At 37.8% G+C, this 19,296-nt stretch overlaps 1 protein-coding gene across 5 annotated transcripts in view; it reads left to right on the forward strand.

Annotated features, from left to right (window-relative positions):
- Positions 1-19,296, forward strand: part of ZFHX4 (zinc finger homeobox 4) — a 151,762-nt gene that overhangs the window by 27,575 nt on the left and 104,891 nt on the right. For 4 of the 5 annotated variants that reach the window (XM_035318426.1, XM_035318427.1, XM_035318425.1 and 1 more), the window contains exon 3: positions 1-461. This exon is cut by the window's left edge and continues 42 nt beyond it. In XM_035318426.1, the coding sequence (XP_035174317.1) occupies positions 1-461 (461 nt within the window). The remainder of the gene's footprint in view (positions 462-19,296) is intronic. The other variant, XM_035318428.1, reaches the window with a different exon arrangement.

The raw sequence follows: 19,296 nt of genomic DNA on the forward strand, positions 1-19,296 counted from the left end.
AGCTAATGGGTGATGACCTGTCCCTCCTTACTGCAGGAGAGCTGTCACCTTATATCAGTGACCCAGCGCTGAAGCTATTCCAGTGTGCTGTTTGCAACAAATTCACCTCTGACAGCCTGGAGGCCCTAAGTGTGCATGTGAGCAGTGAGCGCTCGCTCCCTGAAGAGGAGTGGAGGGCTGTAATTGGAGACATCTACCAGTGCAAGCTCTGTAACTACAACACTCAGCTCAAAGCAAACTTCCAGCTCCACTGCAAGACTGACAAACATATGCAGAAATATCAACTGGTGGCTCACATTAAAGAAGGGGGCAAAACTAATGAGTGGAGGCTGAAGTGTATTGCCATTGGCAACCCGGTTCACCTAAAATGTAATGCCTGTGACTACTACACCAACAGCGTGGATAAATTGCGCTTACATACTACCAATCACAGGCATGAAGCAGCCCTGAAACTGTACAAGGTAAGCCAGTGACAGCAATTTAAGTTGGCACCAAGTAGACTAGGAGTTAACTGTTTCAGTGCTAATTGAACAAGACTGTGATTAATCATCAGATTAAATGTTTATGGAACATGTATAATTGAAAAAAAAATACGCAGGGTAATCAAGAAGGTGTGCTCCCAGTGAACTGTGTAGATTCACCTGAGGGCCCACTCAGCTTTCACTTTCTGGATACAGGGGACATAAGTTTTTTAAAAGAAGTTCTTTCATCATACATAACTAGAGGGGTTTTGCATGTCTTATAATCTTTTCAAACTTTGTCCATAACATTTTGATCAGAGGCTTGACAGAGATTATGGAAAATGATGAGTTTTCCATACTGTGCATAGGAATATGCTTATATGTCTGTTTGCAACCATAGTCTGTGACAGCCAAGTTATTTTACATCAGTATTTTCAGTAAGGACATGTAATATACCACATTATTACCAACAATATTCAAAAGTAAGTACTGCCATCCTTTTGTCTGCCCATCTTTGGCAATCCAGTAATGATTTTTCACAAACATGAAAGGGTGTGGTGTAGATAAATATGTTAGTAGAATGGCAACTATATTTTTATCTTTACTGGAAAAAAATATGTGGATATAATGAATATGTGGGAGTGATGAATACCATTTATTACACAACTTGTCATGACTTTTTCCAAACCCTAATTATGGGGTAACTTATTTTCTGCAGTGTGTTTACTGGATTGGCTTGATTGTCTTGGTTCATGTACAAAATATAACACATTCATTTCCAAGATGAATATCTTTGTAACTTATTAAAAACTTCTTTTGTCTAGGGGATAAAAAAAATCAGGAAATATTGCAAACCATTAGTCACTGTAACAAGCTCTAAATATGATTAGAAAATCCATTTTGCAAGTGTTATCTATTGATTTATACTAGAAATCTGTGATAACTAAGCTATCTGCTGATTACAAACATGTACACATGGAGCAAATACAGAAAAGCCTCAGCAGATCTGTAGTTTAAGCAAGAAATAACATTTTGCTGGTGTTCAGCAATGTTCAAATGGATGTTTTGAGTTAACACAGAGTGCATAGGCAGTTACTTGGATTTTCATTTTATAACCTGATAATTTTAACCTTGGAGTATCTGCTATGGACAAAAATGGCAGTAACACAAGATTAGGTCTATTATATTCTCTCACAGTATTGGTTGCTCTTTTTTTCCTTAACTCCAGGGGGTTGTATTTTTGTGTTTATATGTTTGCTTTTTAAAAAACCCAAATTTTTGTTTTGAAAAGTCCCAAAAGAGCTAAGAGTATAATGACAGAATTTGCCTACCTCAGCAGCAAAATTGTCTTTGGAGTTTCCTGCTCCCTGTCATTCATGAAATGATTCCTTGTTCTCTCCAGTTATGCTGACTGTAGAGCCATGCTGTAAGCCAGGTTTTTGAAATGACCTGGATTAAATATAGCTGGTCCCCATCTCTTTTTTGGAGTGTTAACTTGGATTATTTCCATGATCTGTTTTATAAAGCTAGTCTTCAGAGAAATGTTGCTGCAAAAAACGTCACAGATAAGAGTGATAGAATGGGAGACGGGAAGGCAGAAGACTTTTCTCAGATGGCTTCACTGCTAAAGCTTCAGCGACTTTTGAAAAGAAGATGCCATTTGCTTGTTTCAAAATAAAACCATAGGCATAGATATAGAGTTGCAAGATACAAACCAGCTACTCAAAAAAACATAGTCTCATCACTTTGTGCAACCCTATCCCTAGAAAAATCTTGGTCAAATATGTTTGGTTTTGCAGCATGTTCCACAAAATACTTGATTTAGAGTATAAGGGAGTGAGTCTCAACTCTTAGCCCTCATACGTTACAATGCCCTGTTGCTGAAGATATTTATTCTTATTTTTCCAGATTCTGGTTTGTTAGATTCAGTTGTGCCTGTGTAGGTCGGCTATCATATGACCATCAGATGACCAACACTAACCTTGTAAATTCCATCTCTGAGTCATTTAAGGTGAAAAACATCTAAGAAGAGGAAGAATGCATAAGGTCTTAAATAGAATCACAGAATCATATAAGTTGGAAGAGACCTCCAAGATCACCTAGTCAAACCTATGACCTAACACTAACAAGTCTGCCACTAAACCATATCACTAAGCTCTACATTTAAATGTCTTTTAAATGCGTCCAGGGTATGGTGACTCAACCACTTCCCTGGGCAGCCCATTCCAATGCCTAACAACCTTTTCAGTAAAGAGTAAAGAACAACCCTTTCAGTAATACCACCTAAACTTCATGTTTATCTTCATGTCCTACAGAAGGACAATACAAACTATAAATCTCATAATCATAAGGTTGCTAGTCTCCTAATACATGTATTTTTAAGATCTGTCCCTAGGGTTACTACTGGCAATCTTAGCTTAGTTTATGTCTCTCATGAGACATAAGCCTCTCCCAGAGAGGCTTGGAAATTTGAACATTGGTAGGCTTAAAAACTCTTAGAAATCAGCACGTACACATGCACACATTATTTTCATATAACCTCATTTTCAGGCTAATTTTCATGGGACCATTTATTTAAAATATGAATTGGTGTATTAGTGTATTGGTGTATTATTATTATTTTTTTTTAAGATTTAGTATTGACAGTACTACAGTCTATCACAAAAGTCCATAAAGTTATCTGCTAGCAGACTAGATAGTTTTTTCAGGTCTTGGTGAAGCAGTTGACAGCAAGAGAGCTGTAAACCTTTTTTTCTTGATACATCAGTTATACTTTTTAGAGCACCTAAGGAAAAACCAAACCAAACCAACCAACCAAACAAAAAAAAACCTGAATTTGTATGAATAATAGATATATGCCTTGGGATTGATATTGAATATTCATGAACTGTGTTTATATTCAAGCAGCTCCTCTAACTTGTTTAAAATTAAGGTGCTGTGAATATGGTTTGGCGATAAAAACTTTAATACTAAAACCATCTGAAAGCTCAGAAAAAGAATCTGTGACTTTGATCCCTTGCTTTGTCAGGCACCTTAGAGTTTTATCTTTAGTCATTTATGTTTATTTAAATGTTATTGTTTTGTGAATTTTCCTGTTGTAAGTGTTGCCATAACAGCTAGATTTCTTTTCCTCTACTTAACTATTGATAAAATAAAAGGATGTCTTTTCACAGCCATAGCTTTTAAAGCTATCATGAACATCAGAGCTTCTCTTCTGAAGCTGTATAATTTTAGTCAGTACCGAAATGTCACTTTCAAAGTTAGATTCTTAATGTTGTAAAGTACAACTTTTAGCTATTTTCTAAATAGGTAGGAAGGAAGGAAGGAAGGAAGGGAGGGAGGGAGGGAGGGAGGAAGAAAGGAAGGAAGGAAGGAAGGAAGGAAGGAAGGAAGGAAGGAAGGAAGGAAGGAAGGAAGGAAGGAAGGAAGGAAGGAAGGAAAACAAAAGAAAGAAAAAGAAAGGAAGGAAGGAAGGAAGGAAGGAAAGGAAGGAAGGAAGGAAGAAAGAAAGAAAGAAAGAAAGAAAGAAAGAAAGAAAGAAAGAAAGAAAGAAAGAAAGAAAGAAAGAAAAAAGACTAGACTTGATTGCTCCTTGCAGAAGGTGCAGTTAGTTGTTTTGACTGCTATGAACCAGAACAAAGACAACCTTACCCTGAGTGAACTCTGCTTGGCCTAGATGAAGTTCCCAAAGACCTGTGTTTGGAATTATGGAGCTTGATATTAAACTAAATTAAACCACAGAAGAGTGGTGAATCCTTCACAGTATCATGAAGCATCTGGTAACTCCACAAGTAAACAGAGAAAGACACTATAGCAACAGAGTGCATTTCCATTCTGCAGGAGGAAATGTTGGACTTCTGCAGATTTGGGAATCTGAGGTAGGAAAGTGGATATAAACTACATAGAGCTGTAACTGCTGTTAAGGAAGCCATTTTGTGGCTTAGTCAAATAGCTTTTGATTCAGGGAACTGCATATATCATGTCCAGTGCTCATAAAATAGTTTCCAAATACTTTTAATAAATAAATAGTAGAAGGAGTTTGAATCTAACAGGGCAGCCTTTTTGCAAGTAAACTGTAGGGGCTGTAAAGAAGTTTTAGTTAGCCAAGTAACTGAATAACAGAATCAGTTTATAATCATAATAAAAAAAAATGTAGTCAGTGTATTAAAATATTATTCAATTAGCCAATAATGGCTTTAATATACATTAATTTTATATTGGGTATACACTTCAGTTTACATTATATATGCAACTATTTAGGAGCTCAGGGCAAGTGACAAGCAGCAGTTAGCAGACAAACACTCAGCTGTGTGAAAACTCCATTGGTTTTCCCTTTATTGACAAAATATCGATCCATAACACTATTAATGCTATGATTGTCAGTTCAATTTGGATAGATCACTTTACCTTTCCTCTTCTCAAACGGCAAAGATATTACCCAAAAGGAGTGACCTGATTTCAGTTTAAGAAGGTTAAAGGTTAAAGGTTAGCTCAAAAGCATCATCTGCCTAGCTGCTTAACTTTAAACTGATCAATTTAATGAAAATCTGTTTTGCAGATGGTGTTTTAATGTCTTTGGCAGGATTTAGGCAGCTTTAACATTAGACGTATGCTAGTAAAAATTATTTCTTTATTTGACCAGAACAACACCTTTTCTTTTATGTTTTAAGGTAAAAGGCATGTGGGATATGGTATTTTGGCAAAGGACCCAGAAGCAGAAGGTGTTGATGATCTTTCCATATGGTCTCAAAAACAGAATACCTTTATGTCTATTGCTAACGATGACTGAAGAAACAAACAAAGCTGTATTCATTTTTTAGCATAATATTTTACTTTGAAACCATAAAAAAGAATTTCAGTCCAAACTGTCCTTGAAAAAGGCTTGTCTTCTTTGCCTAGAGTGGAATGCAACAGCATTCACATTTTTAACCTGGCAGAGCAAGTTGATCATCTCTTTTAGACCTTGTATTTGAAGATCAGCAGTATTCTTTTTATTGTTCACAAACTGAATAGTAATTGTGTTACTTGACTGTAGATACCATAAATAAGACGGCAAATTAGTCAATCCAAATGGTAAGTTTTATCTGATGGAGGTTATCCAAATAAACAAAGCATTAGATCCTCAGGAGTGTAAAGCAGAGCTTTGTGTTTATGTCTTCTGAGAATCTGGCCCTCACAATTTTTGCCAAGATAATTAAGTTTCAGCACAAGCATGTCTTTCTGTTTTCAGATCTATGCAATTCAATAGGAATTTCTTGGGCTGCTAATGCAATTCTATTATATGTTAGCTTTGTAATTAGCTAGGACTCTATCCCTTTGCTGAAATGCATTGTAATATTACACACACAAGCATAGTTTGCATGTAGCAGTCATAAAAGTGGTGCCCTTTGTTTCATATTGACCTTCCAACTTATTTAAAAAAGAGTTTACAATGAGCCTTTGTTTTGTCCACAAATGATCATAAACAGCTTTCTAAAGAGCCCAATAAAATGAGATAATCACAAATGTATAACATCACATATTGAAAGGGTAGAAGAACAAACGGGGCTTTTACTATATTTTATAGGATGGATTTATAGCCTGTCCTTGGGTCACTTAGGGCCAAGAATTTTCACGGTCAGCTGGTTGGTCTTGCTAGCTAGCATCCTCTGCAGGAAATGCAAATACCGTGCAGCACCTGCTCTTTAGCTGGGGTTGTACAGTGCTTTTTAAAAGCAAGGTGTCCACTTCTCTTCTGGTTCAAAATCAAAAGCTTAATTAGACTAGCTTTTTTTCTGCATGTGTCATCAGTGAAGCAGTCTGTCCAGATTCCACAATGCTGTTTGCATATTTGGATTTTAAATAAATGAGGGATATTGAATGCTTTGCTCATCTTTATCAGGTGCAGGAGACACAAGTGGGATTTAGTCCATAGGTAACTTTTAGTGTAACAGTTCCCCAAGGAACCCTGCTTGGGTTTTTCTCATTATCCCTGTTCTGGATGAAAGCATCGTTGTTAGGAATTAACAACTGAACCAAGGGTGTGAAGTATATGTGTGTGGAGGTGAATGGACTAACAGCCCTAATCACTTTGTTTGCTTTACTCTGTTTGGCATGATTTTGATACTTGATCAGTCCAGAATTAACACACAGTCACATTCTTTTCATTTCAGTTGTCCTGCATCAACTTTGTAATTTAAAATCAAATATCCTAGATATGTTCCAGTCCAATTATTGAACTGTCATTGTCCCGGTATGATGGTAAAAGAGGTCAGGAGATTGTGCAGCATTGATTTGCATAAAAATCATTGTGCAAAGGAAATTGGAATATGTCTGCACATCTGAGGAGACAAAACATGTTTTGCTTAATCTTATTCTTGCTGTTTGTTTTGGTGAAGAAAGCTGTTTTCAGTGATAAACAAAAGTTATTCAAATTTGTTGCTAAACATAAACCTCATGATAGAGGATATTTCATTTTTAGAGTACTTAAAGATTTATTATCATTTAAGGTTTTAAATGTTTTAAGAAATTTAATTTCCAGCGCATGTTTTAGTTACTGTAGTTCAGATTATGCTGTTGTGCTTGCACGTATAAAAACAAACGAAGGTTGAAAGAACACATTGTACAGTCAACTCATTAACATGCTAACTGTATGTTTGTATACACAATAGACAAGTACATTTATTATTTTTAAATGTAGGGGGATAGAATAATAATTTCAAACTTATTCTTTCCTATCTTAAATTTAAATTATAATAATAGTTGAGAAGTAATTTTCACATTATATTTCATGTATATTCTACTTGATATTCAGGTGTTGTCTGATTCTCCTGCCTACATGGTCCTATATACATTGCAAAAAATGACATGCATTGGATTCAGTTTATGGTACATTGCTAAAGCAAAAAATACTCTCAAATTCTTTAGAGAATCCCCATTGAAATGTTGTTCAGGATCATATTCTTGAGTGTTATTGTGGATGATGATGTATAAGGCTACTCTTTACAAAGGAGGCTGTACCAGATTATTTGGACATAACTTCCAGTGCAGAGCCTGCCCAGGGGAGCATGACTTTGTAGTTACCCTGGCAGAGCAAGAAGAGTGAGTAAGGAGGAGAGCAAAAGCAGCATAAAGAGGATAAGCCTCATTTATTCAGTATGCTCAATACACAAAATGGCTGTATAACAGCATTTTTATTTATTTATTTATTTGTTTGTTTGTTTGTTTATTTTGTGCCTGGAGTTATTTCATTCTGATATTAAGAGAAATATGTAATTATTTCTAACTGACATTCAAGGTAGAGATGCAATGTATAGTGAATGTAAGAGTATTAGGTCAATGTGTGCGTATGTGTGTACATTGATTGCAGCTAAGAATTCAGCAGCCACTCCCACCCAGCCTTGCAACATAGATTTACTTGTTACCCTTACGAGATTTTATCTGATAGCAGACCACACACTACAGGTGTCTTCTCTAAAATTTCACAATTTAGCAGACTCTTCCAGGTGGGATTTTTCTGTACCATCTCTACCACATAATTAAGAATAAGCATTGAAAAAAAGACAGACATGACAGGAAAGTTGTATTTTGACATGCATATGTATACTTCAGTTTTATTTGTGTCTGGGCAGAAGCATTCCACGGGTCTACGCACTTGTCAGTCCATTCAGAAAAAATGCCAGATTTGGGAATCTTAGGAGAGTGGTCTATTGTCAAGGTTGGTGAGAATAAATCTTAAAGACCTCATATGTTCAGAACTGAGTTTTGAGTGGTGTAATACACAGCTCTTGAGACTGCATTGTCTCTCTATGTGTCTTTCTCTCTAGATAAATTAATTTTCTGCATTTATTTTTTCCTTTGGAGTACAAGTGTCTAGCAGTAGTCTGGTCAAATTTCTTAAGGGAAGATAGTGAAGAGGCTGGTGTGAAATGCTGAGCAATACCAATTCTGCTGGGTGTAGCAAGAACTGGGCACAATGCAAGAAATGTATTTTATTGGATAAAATTTCATGTGTGTATTTGTGGGCAAAATACAATACAATGCAACAGGAAATAGGTAGTAATTGCATTAAATGTGGGTAGGATTTTAATGTTAAAAAAAATACCGGACGTAGCTGGTAATATTTTTTGCTCTTGGTGATCTGTCTTTTAGGCTGGTGTACTTAACACAGGCAGATAGTGCAGAATGACAATGGTACATCCTCATACTTATATATAAAGAAGATGAAGCTTTGGTGAGAACTGCAAGACTTTCTCTTTGTGGACATCTGTGAAGGAGGATGTCATGGAAGTGATCCCCTTGGTCTGCAGATGAAGGTGCCAGACTTGCAATTCTGCAGCAGCAGACAGATACACAGAGTATTGTGTACCATAGCCTCAGGGGAAACTGTATGTGCTACTCTCCCTGTGGGAGGGAAGACATTAAGATAATCTTTAGCTTTTAAAGACAGGGGGCACTGAAGGAAACAAAAATTGAGCAAAGGTTGTCCTTGAATGATGAAGTGTGCAGAGTCCCCTGCCTGGGGCATCCTCCTACAGTAGCAGTGACAAAAACAGAAAACCTGTTTTTATCACAGTGAGCAATACTCCCTGCTTATATGCATGATTGGGAAACTATATTTCTAAAGGGAGACATAAATGGTAAAAAATAATAAATAAAATCTGGATGTTTGACAGCATTATTTGTCTGATAAAAATGTACTTTTTTCTGTTTAAAACTGTTATCCTTGAGTGTTAATCAAATCATAATGTTAACATGATTCACATGTCAAAAATACACAATATATAACTACCATTTTATTGCTGGATTATGTGCAGGTGACCTGGGATATAGGAATAGTATTCAGGAGTTTGCTCAAAAAACAGATTTTATTTGTGATCACTGTTTTCCCTTGTAAATAGTCCCAAAGAATAAAAGCATATGGTGTTTCCTTGCACTGATTCTGGATAAATAAATAAATAAATACATAAATAAATAGGGCTGCCTCTACCCATAAAAGCAGCACAGAATCTGCTGTTCAGGGATACTTCGTGCACAAACTCTTTTATAGAGAGAAATATCCTTATTCAGAGAAACTTCAGGACCAATCCTGTTATGATGACACTGTTTAAACCAAAGGCATACAGTGGACACATTTCTGACCAGAACTTCAGCAAACACTTCCAGTGATCTATACCATCTTGTTCTAAAACTACTTGACACTAATGGAATATTTCTTCTGATACCCTAAACTTACGATTGGGCCTATGGCCATCCTTGGCTGGGGGAATTAGGGAGTTCACAGAATCACAGATCATTTGTCTCCAAATTGATTTATTAAAAAATGAAGACGTTTTTCAGTGGAAATCCTGAAAAGTTGCAACAGGCTTAAGTATCATACCAGGTATGAGTGATACTATCATATTTATGCTAAATTTAAAACTACGGGTCCTAATGGAAAAAAAAAAAAAAAAAAAAAAAAAAAGAGAGAGAAAGGAAGGGCACTTCTTATTCTAATAACAATATCACTATTTTCTGTGTAATCTAGACAAAAACTTGCATTCTGGGAAATAGATTAAGGCAAAAATAGTAAAGTTTTCTAATTAAAGATACAATTTGTGAAGGACTACAAGTTTGTTACTTTTACAACTAGAACAATGAAACAAAGTCTGAGGATTTCAGTATTCTTGCTTTCTGTGTCAGCTAGTGATAAGAGCATGGAAAAAGGCTTGCTTTACTTCTGAAATGAGGCAGCTTTTAGTATCTAGATGTTACTATTTTGGAAATGCCCTTTGGCATTTGCAGATATGTACGCAGCTAATGAATGAGTGGAAATTAGGAAGACTGAAGCTGGTGGAAAAAAAAAACAAGCAACCAAACTGCAAGGGTTTCTAAATACCTTATGCCCTTATTTGTCCAGAAACTTCTGTGACTTGAAATCTTTGACACAGGGGGAAGTCAGCATCCTGCTGGTATATATCAGAGTGGGATGTTGTGAAGTCAGTCTCAGATGACTGAATCATAGTCTACAAAATATTAAGAATAATTTTACCAAGTTTGTGACCTAGAGTCACTGGGCTGATTCAAAGGCACTACTGTATTGGTTTCCAGGACCTACCATGCTGCAGATGCATCTCAGAAACAGGTGTTTTACTTAAGTTGTTGACATCCTTTTTTTTTTTTTTTTTTTTTTTTTGTTAAGATAGTCTCATATGTCATGTGAATTGGATCTGCTGTGAATATGCTGTGAATATGTTCCTTTATCAACTGGTATGGCTTGCAATGTGTCAGGCTTTGTAAGTATCTTCATGATACTTGAGTTTATGTCTCATATAGAAATCAAAGGATGAAAATCTTCATAAACAATCATTAGGATACCTGGTGGGTATTTTTGAGAAAGAGTAAATCCTTTCTCAGTTAGATGCTTTGTAGTCTGATTACTTGAAAAACAAAAATAGGTTTGTGGGATGATCTATGACCAACATATAACACAGAGAACCTGAATCCAGAAGTTGTTCTGGGATGCTAATTTTTTCCTTCATGAGTTCTTCACTGGACAGCTCAGATTCTGTGACCTCAGCTACCTCAAAAGTACCAAAGGGATGATAAGGTTTGTGTAGAGAAGGACCTAGGAATATTGATTGATAGTTGGCTGAATATGATCCGGCAGTGTGCTCAGGTGGCCAAGAAGACCAAGAACATCCTGGCTTGTATAAGAAACAGTGTGGCTAGCAGGACAAGGGAAGTGATTGTCCCCCTTTACTCGGCTCTGGTGAGGCCACACCTTGAGTACTGTGTTCAGTTTTGAGCCCCTCACTACAAGAAGGACATCAAGGTGCTCTAGCAAGTCCAGAGAAGGGCAATGAAGCTGGTGAGGGGTCTGGAGAACAAGTCTTACGAGGGAGCTGAGATTGTTCAGTCTGGAAAAGAGGAGGCTCAGGGGTGACCTAATCTCACTTAAAGGAGGCTGTAGCGAGGTGGGGGTTGGTCTATTCTCCCACATGCCTGGTGACAGCACGAGGGGGAATGGGATAAAGTTGCGCCAGTGGAGGTTTAGGCTAGATATTACGAAGAACTTCTTTACTGAAAGGGTTGTTAGGTATTGGAATAGGCTGCCCAGGGAAGTGGTTGAGTCACCATCCCTGGAGGTCTTTAAAAGGTGTTTAGATGTAGAGCTTAGTGATATGCTTTAGTGGAGAACTTGTTAGGTCATAGGCTTGACTAGGTGATCTTGAAGGTCTCTTCCAACCTAGATGATTCTGTGATTCTGTAAGACATTTTGGGGTATACAAATGACAATAGCTATGCTGGTGTTGAAGAGTTATATGTATAAGATGTTTTTCATGAAAAGGAAGAGAACTGAGCTGGTAATCAATAAAGAAGAGCTCTGAAATCTCATGCTACAGAATTCAAGCCTGTTTCCCAATTCCCTCAGATTCTGATCTCTGCAGGTATAAAGGTTCTGTGCCTCTTGCATTCACAACAACAAGGAAATAAATGTCTCTCCTTTACCTTTAGTAGTTGTGTATCCTAATAGCTTTAGAAGGTGAGCTCAATACTATCTCGACTGGGAAACAGTACATGGCCTTGGGGAAAAAGAAAATATGTCTCTAACCAAGCAGAGGCAAGAGAGAGGTTGGCCCCCAGTATGTTGGCAGCTTAATGGACCTTATAGAAACATAACTAAGTATACCACTTAAATTCTTCATATTTGTAGAGAAATATCTATCCTTTTCTCTCCCTATATTTATCTGTATATCTGTCTGATACAGTATCTGTTACTGGGAGGATTGAGTTAGAGATGAAATCTGAAATTGTTCATGCTCATGAGAACTTTATAGAGCCAGACATTATCCAAGGCTAGTAGAAGTCACAGATGTCGGAGACTGGGTTTCTTGCACAGAGGGTTCAGTGAGGGGAGGTGAAAAGGCAGGTGTGTGCTCTTATAAAAGTGTACACTTCCCCAGAGCATAAACATAATTTAAAATTATGTGTGTCCATACATAACACAGGCTGCTACTGTCACTTGATAAAATACTATACGCATGTCTATATGTGTTAGTGTCTGCTGTAGTAAAGGTTGGATTTCCATTTCTGTTCTATTTTCCATCTCCTAGTTACTTCTAATTTTCTTATAAACATTTCTAGGACTGAAATTGTCAGAATTTGTGCTAGCTTTAAAGCATATTTCTTTCTTCTTTGGAGGTGTTTCTGAGTCACCTCATCGTGAGTTATCTTACCTACCTGTCCTAATGAAAAATACGCCATTGCAAATAAAGTTAGTCGAGTACATCTCTTGCAATGGCTGTCCATAACATAAGAGAATGTTATTTTAGAAGAAACAACACATTAATTGGCCAAGCATGTAATAATTGTCCTATAACAGCAAATTATATCATTAGTCCAATTTATCTAATCTCTTTGCTCCAGACCAGCTAAAAACAATTTCTTCCCAGACCAGAGTAAAAAAAAAATATTTAGTGAGCAGATATGGAATAATATTGCTCATAAAGGATAATTATGTTTTTTTTGTTGTTGTTGTTGTTTGTTTGTTTGTTTCCTCAAATGTCATCTTTAGTTAAAGAACAATGAATTAACATTGTACAAATTCAAATATATATGTATATATTTGCTTTCCAAAAAAAAAAATGGTCTTTGGATAGTCTTATATGTACACAAATATCAATTCAGTTCATAAACTTAACTCTTGGCTTCCCACATATAGTGGGAAGGAGTTCCACAGGTTATTTTAACCTGCATATAAATGCTTAAAAATTTCTTGTCATTAATTTGTAAGTTTTGTTTGTTTATTCATCTGGTAGCAGAACAAGAAATATAATGTGTTCTTACTTGTTTTATGGTCTTTCTATATAATATTTATTTCTCATAAGTAGTATTTATGATTATTTTATTATCTATCATGTCTTTCTTTTGCTTAAACTATTTGTGCACTGTACAATTTCATGCTGCTTTTAGTGGAAGTTTTTCCACATTTCTGCTAATTCCAATGCTGGTCTCTGAACTCTTTCTACCCCTGCTAATTCCCCTGCTAATTTTTTTTTTCTAGAGATATTCAGATATTTCAGAACTGAACACACTGTTCTCACTGTAGCTGTATGATTTTATTGTATCATGCCTGGTGCATCCAAAAATATAATCTGCTTTAAACAAATGCTATTGCATTCTGTTATAACAACTGCATGTATCAGTACAGGCTGGGGTATGACCTGCTGGAGAGGAGCTCTGTGGAGAAGCACCTGGGGGTCCTGGAGGATGACAGGTTGACCATGAGCCAGCAGTGTTCCCTGGTGGCCAAAAAGGCCAACGGGATCCTGGTATGCATTAAAAGGAGAGTGACCTCCTTCTCCAGGAGAGTGATCCTCCCTCTCCACTCTGCCCTGGTCAGGCCTCACCTGGAGTATTGTGTTCAGTTCTGGGCTCCCTGGTACAAAAAAGACAGGGATCTCCTGGAAAGAGTCCAGCGGAGGGCCACAAAGATGATATGGGGCCTGGAGCATCTCCCCTATGAGGAAAGGCTGAGAGACCTGGGTCTGTTGAGAAAACAGACCTGGGGCTTGAGAAAAGAAGACTGAGAGGGGATCTTATTAATGTTTATAAATATCTTAAGTGTGGAAGAAAGAGGTCAACCTCTTGTCAGTGGTTTATGGGGACAGGACAAGGGGCAATGGCCAAAAAATGGATCACAGGAAGTTCCGCACCAATATGCGAAAGAACTTCTTCACGGTGAGGGTGACGGAGCACTGGAACAGGCTGCCCAGGGAGGTTGTGGGGTCGTCTTCTCTGGAGGTATTCCAGGTCTGTCTGGATGCCTACCTGGACAACCTGCTCTAGGGAACCTGCTTTGGCAGGGGGGTTGGACCCCTGGACTCTTGAGGTCCCTTCAAACTGCTACATTTCGTGATTCTGTGATTCTGTTCTGGATTTATGTTGCCTTTCATTCCATTTCTCTTTGCATGACTTTCTTCATACTGATGCCCAAGTTTCCTGGACTTGTTACATTTAATTTAGACACCAGTAATATGTTTGATTGGTTCAGGTGGTTCCTTATAATATATATTTTCTTGGATTAATTTGTCAATTTCACCTGTCTGCATAGCTAGTTTTAAGCCCGTCTGGCATTCCTGATGGTTCTTTGGCTAGTTTTGGCATGAGTTCTTTTATACTCTCTTGAAGATCAGTCCTAGTTTGATGGTAGAAGACCCAGAGGTCACCTTTGCTATGTTGAGTGGCTTGTTAGTTCTTGTAGCTTGGTTTCTGCCTGTCAGTTTCCAGCCCAAGACTTTTTTTTTTTTTTTTTTTTTTTTTCACCTCTGTGGTAGGTGTCTACATTAAGTGGTTAGGCTATCTTGTGCTTAGTTAGTGGACAGAGAAAAACTCCAATTCTGAATTACGCTGTGGAAGAATTAATTCCCTCTACTATTAAGAGGGTGAGGAAAAGAAGCATCTGGCTTACTCCCATGTCACATTGCCTGTCTCTTCAGAGAGCAGTTGCCTCTTCTTGCTTTCCCATGTCTATTGATAATACACAGGTTCTTGGGGGTGTAAATAGTAGTAGACAGTTAACTGGTCATTGAGCCTGAAGAAAAGAAATAGCTAATTAGCCTCCAGCTGAAATAAATAAATAAATACACTTCCCAGATACTCATTTGCACATACAAAGCAGAAGACATTTTTTCTGCAAGTGGACTACAAGTCTGAGGCGTAACTCAAACTCTGTAGTGTGTTCTTTTTCAGTGCTAACTTTAATGTATTATTGATTGTTATTAAGGTACACTGTGAAATACAGATGGGATGTCTGTTGTGGTTGAACTCGTACTGTAGGAGCTGTGTTGACTTTTGGATTGTTCTGGCCTTCATGCTGCTTGACATTAAAACCTTTCACATTAAGGTTTAGAAAAGAAAGAAACATATAGTAACTAAGTTGCCCTCTATGCAGTGTGAAGTAATGTGAAACTATGATGCCAAATGCCCTTCCCACCAAGTCAGCACAAAATCTGAAATGAAATTCTAATTTCAGAGCAAGCCAGGAAGTTCGTGATTCCCTGTGTGAGTACATACAAACACTGTTTTAGGGTAGTCACCACCTGAATTTTAATTAGCCATGCTACCTGCCTCTGCTGAAGGAAGTGCTAAAAGTGAAGGGATTAGGGCTCTGAATTTCAGAGATGCCAAGTGCTAGCAGCTCCTGTTGACTGCGTGTGTTTAGCACCCCAGCTCCCAGGTCACACTCAGGTGGTGACCAGCTCCTGTGTGCTGGCTGCCACTGTCCTTGCACAGCCCTCTGGGATGGTATTGGCTACATGAACCCCTGCACTGGCTATTTTGAAATATATTTTTAAAATTACATCAAAGGACCAACTACTGCTGAAGTGTCACTACTGAACCCTGTAATACTGCTAATTAGTTAAAGCAAAAGAGGCATGTTAATAGGCATTTGTCTTGTCTGTAGCACACTGAATAAGTGCACAAAATCAGATTTGAAATGCTTCTAGATTCTCTCCTCTCCCTCCTTCTGGAAAATTAAGGTACAAAAGTTGCTTTTTCTATTTTATTTCCTACACACTCATAAAAGAAAATACTTATGAATTGTTCTCATTCTTTCCAGCAATTTGCATCTTATAATAGTTTGCTTCTGTTTGAAACTCTTCTTAAAAAGGGTATTAGTCTTTGGAGAAAACTTAAAATACAGAAATTTACAACAAAGGCACAGTCAAGGACAACACTCTCTAACCTTGGCACATCTCCCTCTCTGCCATGAATGGAGAAAAAACAAGTGGATATTTGCTGCAAGTTCCCGGCTGTGGGGGAGGGAAGGGTTGCTCACTGGTGTCGGGGAGTCTCTGTCTGGCAGTGCACTGGCTGTGTGAGCCCCATGCAGGGGATGTGTCAGGAGAAGGACCAGGAAGGGCAGCAGGTAGGGCACACATCAGTGTGTATGTGATGAGAGAGAAATCCTTCCTGCACTAGCAGCCATGGAGAGCTCCCGGGCAGAGCTGGCTCAAAGGGATGCTGGGGACTGCAGGAACCTTTTTGTCTGGTACAGAAAGACTGCAGCTCCAGTCACAAGACATATATACATATATTTCATATATATATATATTTCCTGCAGTTCTGCATTTTGATCCCTGGGTCAAGTGAGTTTTAATTCTTCTCTATTCACCTTGCAGGGAGCCTGGCTGGGCTATGTCGGCGGGTTCTGGACTTGAGGAATTACCACAGCTGTTTCCAAGCACTGACTGTTCTTTTTAGTTGCTAAAACTTATACCAGGCTCTCACTCAGCCTCCTCTTCCCAAATCACAAAAAAATACTTTTAATCTAACTTTTATGTTTTGGTGAGGATAATTTTCTGAATTTGCCACAAAAAAATAAAATGTTCAGTTGCCAATGACATGCACAGAGTACATAGGGCATTTTCTTTAGTCTGAGAGAGCACATAGTGTTAAACTAAAATCTGAACAATTTAAAAGACACAGGGTTTTTACTAGTTGTATGATTTCTTATCCTCTGTAGGATTTGTTTGAGCTTTAAAATTTTTGTTTGCTTGTTTCTTATTAAAATGTTGATGAAAGAGATGGGAAGAATGTGAGCCTAATCCATCTTTGTTGTAGTACTGCTGATCTTGTTAGTGTTACTCCAAGGATGAAGCTGGCCCAGGAGTCTTCCAAAACGACAGTGTTTCCTAACTGTCAGCTGACTGGAACATGGCTCTCTGTGGTTTGACTACTGTGGTTTGTCACTACTGTGAGGAATTATTTAGTTCAAAAAGTTCTGTTATTTGGGTAATTTCTTGATGAAATAGATGGTTACTGCTTCTGTATTTTTTTTCCCCCTAAGTTTATTTCTAGGGCTTTTCCATTTGTTTCTGGTGCTCTAGAGAAAAGGGTAGTTACAAAGGGACAGCCAGAGAGACTGCTCCGCAGAGAAGGTGTGAAAAAGATGAGAGGATTTTAATTTGGAAGTGGTTTTCTTCCCACTGAAACAGCTTCCCTGATTGATACCAAGTGTATGTTGTTAGAACTAAATCCACCTCTTAAATATCTTTTACAGATCAAAACTGGTTACTGGCTAGTGATAATCATGACATACTTTGTGAGCATACACATTAGGTCACCTCGCCTGTAGCCAGCTTCTCCTCCTAAATTATTCTCCACTTGTGAGCATTTTTCAAGCAGCTACTATTTAAAACCAGAAAGCCTCCACCCTGAAAGGCCCCAGCCTGTCAGAAACATTTCCTCTCTTGCCTCAAGCTTGGAATTTCACTCCAAAGCTCCATCTCCCTCAGGACTTTGCTGAGTGTCATCCTTGCCTGGTGGTTTGCTCTCTGCAACCTCAGTTGAGCACGCATGCTGCCAGTACTCACCACCTCACCACATTCTTCTTCTTCCTGCTCTTCTGACATCTCTGCACATCTATTTTCACAGTGCCATCTACATCTGGATCAGTGTCGTTCCTGCTGTACTTAGCTCAATTTCATTTTTGCCAAGCCTAAAACTCCTTTATATTTTTACTATTTTCTGCCAATAATCTTTCCCACTTTCTCTTGTGTATACATGCTTGAGTGTTTGTGTACATTATCACATATGTATTTCTAATTATTTGGGACGAGGGGGATAAAGCTTTTATTGTCTCGAGTTTGAGTTGGCCGTGTTGTTTTTAAGTAATAAAGACAGAAAAGGTATGCTGTCCATCCCACAGGAAACTATCATGCATTTTGAACTTCCTGCATATTTTTCACTAGGAAAAATGTTAGAAATTTGTAGAGTGTTCTTTAACTGTATCAGTACTGTTTTTTTCATATGGCTGTACATACCAAGCCAAGCTCCATTAATACTAGGGGGAAAAATACGTTGTGACTTTGTAACTAAAATATTTTAGAAACCTCTTACATTTTTCCTGTAATAGATTTTACATATATAATAGTGTTTCAGTTTGAGTGCCTGACGTCTCAAGGCCTATCAGAGCTAAAAACAAGTACTAGCATTCTGCTGGAAAGCTGAAAACTTCTCACTTCCAATGCTATAAAGCTCCCTTTTCAGACACACAGAACACAAGATTAACTTGTCATTGGTAGAAGGCCCATCCTGGGTGTTGGCCCAATGTAATTTGAAAGAAAATGTTTCCATTTGAAAGGAAGCAAGGAAAAATAACTTGATGGTGGTTTGCAGTGAAACCAAACTAATGACAGCTAATTTAAGCTAGGGAACGCTAGCATGGGCTGGGAACACTAATATTAACTAGCTGTGGAGATAGTTTTAGATCTGGTTTCAAGCACAGACATTCTATTGACATCACCTTCCAGGAGACTTGAGACTTTCGAAGACCATTCCCCTCTACCTTCCATGTGAGTGGTAGTACAGAAGTGCACCTTGGGGCACCAGAGCATTCCTTGTGAAGAATGCTGGACCCATGCTGGGTTCACATTGTCAATCCAAAATCTCCATGTGGCATAAATAAGGCTGGGATACCAGCAAAATACAGCATATAAAAGCTCCAGACCATGGTCTTTCATTCTGTTTTAGTCATAGCCAGTAGGTCAAATAGAAGGAATTATCTGGCTTTATAAAGGTGTCTAATCAGGAATTTTATATTCTCAGTACATATCCTAGTGAGGTTCTGTGATGTAATTTTGTTAAAAATGTTAAGGTCTGGCCCAAGTCAAATCAAAGGAAATTTTCTATTGATTTTGGTGACACTAAAATTTCACCATGACATAGTTAAATCTATGCTATAAAAAATTAGCCTATGCTCATGTGTATATAACATATGCATTTCCAAATGTTTCTGCTATATTTTATCCAATTATATAAACTGTGTTTAAACCAGCTAATATGCAGATGTCTAGAATGAATGAACTAA

This window comes from Oxyura jamaicensis, chromosome 2, assembly GCF_011077185.1.
Source record: "Oxyura jamaicensis isolate SHBP4307 breed ruddy duck chromosome 2, BPBGC_Ojam_1.0, whole genome shotgun sequence".
Taxonomy (NCBI): domain Eukaryota; kingdom Metazoa; phylum Chordata; class Aves; order Anseriformes; family Anatidae; genus Oxyura; species Oxyura jamaicensis.